Source organism: Porites lutea, chromosome 5 (genome assembly GCF_958299795.1).
Source record: "Porites lutea chromosome 5, jaPorLute2.1, whole genome shotgun sequence".
NCBI classification, from domain to species: Eukaryota; Metazoa; Cnidaria; class Anthozoa; order Scleractinia; family Poritidae; genus Porites; species Porites lutea.
In genome coordinates, this window is record NC_133205.1 from 17,936,680 (window position 1) to 17,944,396 (window position 7,717).

The following is a 7,717-nucleotide window of genomic DNA, read 5'->3' on the forward strand; positions in this document are numbered from 1 at the left end:
TTTTGTAAATCATCTACAAATTCATAAATATCTCACTGCTTAACCTTTTAGGAAAATTAGGAAGAAGTGCATCGGCCATGTTCTACTTTTTCACTGTGTCTACATCGCGCGTTTGTAAAAGCAAAATGTCAGTTAGTAATTCTGTATCGAAGAAATGGTATCTCAGCGATCTAGCAATTCAAATTATCACTTTTAGCTACGCTTTGCAACTTCAGCATGCCTTTAGGGATTTCTACATAAAATTACTCTTTTGAACCCTTCTTTAAAATTAGTGCTACGAAAAGCGTAGATAAAAGGGTTGAAACATAAACTTACAACGAATACAAAATCAGCCACAGTCGTAAGTTGAGCGTAAAAACTAACTTCTGTTGTTCCATCTCCTGATGGAATGATCACGTAAGAAACTAGGGTTGGTGTATAACCCATAAAAAATCCAAAAGTTACCAACATGAACGTGATAACAAGTTTCTTTTTCTCAGATGTCCTTTCTCCATCTGTTTCTGCACACACCGTGTTGGTGAAGTAAAGTCCCCTTATCAAGGATCCATAGCAGTATATAATGATCGACAGTTGAACAAACCATACAACTACATCTAAAATCAAAGAAGCTTTGTTAGCTTGATTTGAGCGCAGAATGTAGGGATCAATACATGTCTGATAAGTTTCGCTCCATTCTTTAAGGAACGGTTGCTGGGAGGCATATAAGAACGCTTGCCTCCCAAATGCAAGCGATCGCCTTCTTAACGTTGTCTTCTCTTAAAGGTCAAATGAACCAAAAAATTGAAATATTTTCTTTTGTGGCTTTACCTTCACCAAACACTAAAAAGAACCATCCTAAGTGAGATTTGGGTAAAGATTTTTCTTCTCGAGCCTTTAAAGGAAGATAAAAGATCAAAATCCGAGCATTTCCGAGGACTTCACGAAAACGTTTCTGAAATGGCCGCGTGATAGACTGGAGACTATGACGTCAATGTTGGTCTTTCAGGGCGGAAAAACGTTCTGCGCAAGCTTCTGCGCATCCCTTATTGCCTGCATTTGTTTTTCTCGTTCTGTGAGAGTTCTGACTGAGACTGAATGAAATACACGAGGTGTGAACGTTTGCTCCTTGTAAAGGCTTTTTGTTTTTTGTTGTTGTTGTTTTTTTTTCGTCACTTGAAAATTACTTTGGATTCAGAACAACCAATGTTAGAGTAAAAACAGATCATTCCGTTAGTCTGAGGAGGAATAAAACGTTTTGAACATCTCCAAAGAGGTTTGTATTTTTCTGATAATTGTGCATTCGATTTGTGAATTGATTTTGTGTCCAGTGCTTCGCCTTCTTTCGCCGGGTTGAATTAACATCCGCTTGTATACTGGTATTAGTTGTTACGGTTAGTTTTTTTACATGCCCAGATTCATTTACCTTTGCAGAACAAGCTTTATCCTTGTCTCATGTCAAAGAACCGTAATGCTGACGCTTGCGAGTGAACAAACTTGAGCGCTAAAACTTCCTCGGAACTATAGAAGGCTAGCAAGCTTATTCGAGAAGAACAGACTACTTCGATCACTTTTCCGTTGCTCAAGTAATAATAGTCAGAGTATTTTTTTTTCTTTTTTCTTTTTAATTACGTAGTTTTGTTTTCTTTCTGTATGCAAATTTTCCTTTTTACTCGCTATGAAGTAGCTGAGAACGTCAACTGCCGGCAGTGGCTTCAAAACTGAATTGACTCTTTGCCCGTAAACAATTGCTGGAGCTGGATTTGACTGAAGCGAGCAAAACAAACCCTTATGTGCAGTTTTCTGTACTTTCTAATGATTCAATTTACTGAGTTTAATTTGCTTGAATGAAGACCCTCGCATCGACCAGTTTTTAAAAATAGCTAAATGGTGAATCATGGCTTGGGTGCGAAGCTTGCAACTGATCTTTTGAAATAAGATCTTTCGGTAAGTTACTTCGCACAGAAAATTCACTTCTTCATTGTCAGCAGGTATAAGAGCCTTAGGGCCTTATGTTTTTTGAGTGGAAGTTTGTTGTTTTGCAACCTTATTGAAGCTTTTTTTAGTTCACTTAAGCTGAATTTTATGCATGATGGAATTGTTCTTTGCTTGTCGCCTCTCTTTGCGAGCTTAAAGCGGCGTCTACGGTCCTTAAAGTGACCTCAGTCGGTAATTAAATCATATACATAACTGGAGAGAAGTCAACTTTGTTTGAAGGAAATCTTACTTGGTTTTTGAGAAGTGTTATGCATGTTCAACGTGACAACACAAAGCAAACTTTTTCTGCGCGAAACGATCAAGTTTAAAAAACTGTGGCCAGTTGCTTTGAAACCGATTTTGGGGAAGATTTTGCTACATAAAGATTAACTCTTTTTGTGCCCACATATCAACGCCAAAACTTCTACATTGAGGATTTTGTTTATATTTTAGTGTTCTGCGAAGCAAAAGTGTCCGATCGAGCGTGGGTTTTAAAATATCAGCTCGAGTGCGACAAAGTTCAATGACTTCAAACACATTGCGGGCAAGCGTGAATTTCTTTGGGCAAATCACTTTACAAAAATATTGTGTTTTTGTGTCCACAGTGGAGCTCCGGACCTTATATATCCAGAAACTTCCTTATATGAACACATTTTGTGAAAAAAATCGGACCTAGGCACGCACATCTCCAGTACAGCGCAAGGAAATTAATGCCGTCGTTAAAGTCCGTTTAACTATGATGTATTCTTCGAGAAAATTAAATAATAAGGTAATAACCACAGCTTGCAACTTTTGAAGACAAATTGCTTGTTCTTTCTAGGTTTATGGCCGCACAAACCACCAAAATTTGTGCGCCAAGTCGACTCGAAAAACACTGTTTTGAATTTCCCGCTTTTTTTCACCTGACCAACATTGACGTCACAAGCTGTTTTTACCGACAATTTTTCCGACCCCTCCACGAAGATAAGGGCCAAAAAATAACAATTTTTAATTGCGATTATCTCGGAGATGCTTACTTCAATTGAGCTGAAACTTGAGAGTATGTTTATTCGGTTCATATTAAACATATTTCACTAGAATTGAACTGAAATAAAAAATGTCGAATTTTTGCTTCATTTGACATTTAAGCGCAGTCCGGTTCTATAATGCTTCAATAAGGCGTGATATTTTTCCACCGCTAATAAAGTCATGGTAATGCAGGAAATCGTTATACAGGCCTGAATGATCTCAACTAATTTCGAAACGATTTTTCAAACTTCAAAGAAATAAAACAGACACAATGAAATGGTAATACAGTCGAACCTCGATTATCCCGATTTCTCGATTATCCGGACTTTTTCTCTGGTCCCAATTTGGTCATGAATATTTATTAGCCACGATCAAGATCCGTAGCCATATCCTTTTTAAAACCACAGCATTGAAAAGTGCAGTCAAATGCGAGGACAAGAAACGGAATGCCCGCATAAAAAAGGGTAAATAGAAGATTAACATTTTCAGTCATACTTCAGGCAAGAAGTTCAATATGTCAAAGTTGAAGATTGTTGAACGCTAACAATCTTACTAACACATCAACATGAGCTTATATAACGTTTCCAGTTTCTTTGCGGGTAGATCATGATAGGTATTGATAGCCTTCGCAATTAATAAAGGCTGGTAATTATTTCCATAACAGTAGCGTTGACGTTTAACTTGAAGATCAGAAGATTAGGAATAATCTGTGGAATGATTAACACAAAAAGCAGAGCTTTATTATGTGATTGAGCGCTCGCTTAAAGATACAAGGAATATAATGCGCAGTGACCGCATTCAATTGCAATCTTAAAACAGTGGTAGGTAAGTCTGTTAGCAAAAGCCGGAAAAAATTGGGATTTTGCACAACCCACACAGTAATTTTTAGGGAGTTATTATAACTCCAAAAATGAGTAAAAAATTTAAGTACAGGATAACCCCTTTTTGGGGGTTACTTTAACTCCTAATTTAACTCCAAATTTGCGGTCATTCTTACTTCTGAAAAAGAGTTGTTTTTAATGGGTTGTTTGTACTCTTTTTGGAGTTAACTCTGAAAGTGGAGTAAAACTTTTAGGTACAGGATAACTCCTTTTTGGGGGTTATTTTAACTCCTCAATATCTGGGGTCACTTTTACTCCTGAAAAAGAGTTCTTTAAACTCCTTTTTGGAGTTAAAATAACTCCCCAAAAAATAACTCCACTGTAAGGAGTTAAATTAGCCCCACTAGAGGAGTTGAAAATGCTGTGCACGAATTTGAAAAAGGTTTGAAAGGGGGAAGGAGCATATTTCTAGCCCTGATTAATACCTTCAAGTTGGTGGAGTAAAATTGTGCTATAGGCTGTTTGTGTTACTTGGGCCCAAAGATCACAGTGTAACTTAGTCTGCTTTTTTACGTTCGGGAAATAGAGATTACTTCATGGTTGGTGAGTGCGTACGATTTTTATTCACGAGTTGTGAAGAATCGAAAACGAACGAGTGAGCGCAGCGAACGAGTGAGTTTGCGATTCTTCACAACGAGTGAATAAAAATCGTACAAGCGAACCAACCATGAGGTAATTTGTTTATTATATATGTACTGAGATATTACAAAATAATGTTAACAACTATCAATTGCGCGGTGAAATCAACACAAAGACCACAACGAGTTGCGAATGATTTTATTCGAGCAAACTGAACGTACAAAACTTCCTACAACATTAAAGTTATTCAATGACTCTGAAGAAAGTGGAACAAAGTCTACTTTTAAACGATTCTTTAACTTTAAATAACAATGAAAATTTTCAGCTTTAAATATCGCCGTTCAAAACCGTAACTAAGATATAAAATTTGAAAAAGTTGACTGTTTTGTAAATCTAATTATAGTAATGCATGCATTCTAATCAGAGTCAGAGTCCAGTACTTTTAGCCTTTTGTACCTCTTTGGAGAAGACTTTACCTCAACTTCTTGGATTGCCAACTTCGGGGATTGATTGAGGCTGTTAATAGAAATGCTGAATTGACCTCCATGAATAACAGCGCCCGTGAAAAGCGACATCGCTTGTTGGTGATGATCTGCCACCGAGCGACCCGCCGAGCTAGCTGAAGGATCAGTGGAGCATTCTCCAACTTGAGATGAATTAGTTTTCTCTAAGCTATGCACATTCCCGGACATCAGTTCACTTAAAGTACGAGACATTTTTACTTGCTGTTTTTCAGAAACTACAGAATAATTTGTCACACTTTGAAGATTTTTATGTCCCGACAGTTGAATAATATCTGTCGCTGGGATGTCGTTGTTTGTTAAAGTTTGGATCATTGTTTTGCGACCGCTATGGTTCTTTACATTGGGCCCCATCCCGGCTTTTTCTGCCATTTTTTTCATTAACGAATTCAGCTTGTTCACGCCAACGGCTGACTTTTTAAACCATGGTTTAGAAGAATCTTGTTTTTTACAGTTATTTACTGCTAGATAAAATGGCGCGTTGTTGTCGTTCATTTCCGACGGTCTTTTCTCCGCGTAGAATTTGTAAACAGTGACGGGATCTCTTTCACTTCCCTGAACCGAAAACATTTTCGGTTTTATTTGCCTGACATCTCTGGGATTTTCTCCGGTTCGAGTCTTAGTTTGTCTCTCAGTATACTCTAAAAATTCCTCGCCATTTGTAGTTTGGCGTAGTTGCACATCGCCCCAACACATGTCTCTGTGTTCCTTACAACCACGGAGACCGAAATAGACTGTGTTGTTGAACCAAACTGTATTCAGTAGAGCCTCAGGAGTTGACTTTCCTAACAATCCTTTGTCATACAGCAGTTTTATGTCGTCTTCTGCGAGGGGAACTGAAGCGTTTGGTTTATCGCCTTTGCCTTTCTTCTTGAGATCTCTTTGTTTTGATTTTAATGCCGTTCGTGCTTTTTCAAACTCGACGTCTCTCATAATGCTGTAGCCGTAATTCTTCTTCTTTAAATACCGTTCAAAACTGGCCATCATAGCACGCAAGGAAGTGGGTTCGTAATCTTCGTTGTTTTCTTTCTTTCTTACTGTTATGATAAATTCGCTGATGAATGAACTCAGTTCGTGTGGGGGAATTTCTTCTACAGGCCTTGACTCATCTTTTAGCCTCAAAAACTCCTTAAGCAAAGCAACATTCTGTTCAGTTTTCTTCCTGGTGTTTTCGTTTTCTTGTCCTTCAATAAATTCCTCTACTGAAGTTATATCTGCAAACCTTGAATTGCTCGAAGAAGACGCCATGGTTTTCCTTTTGCCTAGTGACGCCGTCAGTGAAAGGCGGGAAAATCGATACGATTTTTGTCACTAGTGAAAACTTTCGTCTGCGGGTTGTGATTGGTCATACGGTATTTTTCACTAGTGAGAAAAATCGTACAACCAATCAGATTGCGTGTACTCTGCAACGCATCATTTTTATTTGACATATTCATTTTGCAGTAAATCTCAGTACATATATAATAATTATATTTATCCACTTCGAAGCTGTAAGGAAACGCAGGGATTGTGTTAATTTAGAATGTAAACTACTGGTATGTGAAATGTCTAAAATTGCTAAATGATAAAGAAAAACGATTTTTCTTGGCGGAATTTTTTACTGCGGTAACATCTTTCAAGATTTGGCAAACGTGAGTGCATCGAAAACTGTCAAGCTCTTCAGGTGTTCTTTACCAATTCATATTGTAATGCATTACCACTGCTACCTGTAGTGTGCGCAGCAGAGACAAATTAGAGAAGTTAAAAAAGCAGGGACTTAAAAAAAGTTTTAAACGATTCATCCAGCAGTTATGAGGGTCTACTTACCAAACTTAATTTGACCACCCTTGAGGCAGAACGGGTGCAAAGCATAATGGTGACATTGTACAAATGTTTACATGGAATTGCCCCGCATTAAACGGCTTGGAAACTAAAATTTCGAGAACTTTTTTAGACTTTTATCATTTAGGGAACGAATTTTGCGTCATTTCAGGCCATGGAGCCTAAATATGAGCCTAGCTAGGCGTAAAAGGGGGGATACGCCCTATCCAGCATGATCACATGCTGTTTAAGGAAAATTCCCTCATCCATGTCAGGAAATTCTGTATTTTAAAGCCTCCTCTAGGGCATGACTCAGCAATTGTGGACATTTCTGCTACGTTTTCAATTTTGGTTAGCATGCAAAGATTTTTCCCATGCCTATCGTCAATGATTTGCTCACTGGTAATAGAGGGGGTGGCCCCAGAGTGTTTTTGCATTTAAATAGGCATGCAACAAAAATTTGCATGCCCTATAAGTATATTTTGAGGTTCCGTGACCTTCCCACTAGAGAAGCCTGAGTTATAACAAGAAATTAATACCGAGCATGCCCCACGTGCCAAAATCTTTGGCATGCCGGGCATGCCAAAATTATTCTCTGGCGTGCTCTAAACGCACAGGGTAGTTCCTTGAATCTACAGCTATTTTAAGCCCGGCTAAGAAGAACTTAAACAGATCGCCGGGCTTATCTTTTGATGTACAGGTTATAGGTCATTTACACGATGGCGTCATTGCTATTCCTTTCATTTTTATAAATTTGGTAATCCCAGCGAAGTTTAAATAACAAAGGCTCTAATTTGCACAAGAAAGTAAACCCTGAAGGATTCTGGTCGTAGTAATAAAATAGCGTCATCGTGCAGATGACCTATTAGGGGATTGTAGAAACTCCTCCCCCCTTTTAATAGGAATCCCATTTCACGTTGCGAATAAACTGGATTGACTGAAATCAGTAAAAACAGAAATAGAGACTCCTTTCAT

At 38.1% G+C, this 7,717-nt stretch overlaps 1 protein-coding gene across 1 annotated transcript; it reads right to left on the reverse strand.

Moving 5' to 3' along the window:
- Positions 1–4,837: 4,837 nt before the first annotated feature.
- On the reverse strand, positions 4,838–6,190 carry LOC140938012 (uncharacterized protein KIAA1958-like). Its single transcript, XM_073387561.1, has 2 exons — positions 5,285–6,190; positions 4,838–5,146 (listed from the first exon to the last, which is right to left on the reverse strand). Exons 1-2 carry the CDS (start codon positions 6,188–6,190, stop codon positions 4,838–4,840), a joined length of 1,215 nt encoding a protein of 404 aa, XP_073243662.1.
- Between the last annotated feature and the right edge of the window lie 1,527 nt (positions 6,191–7,717).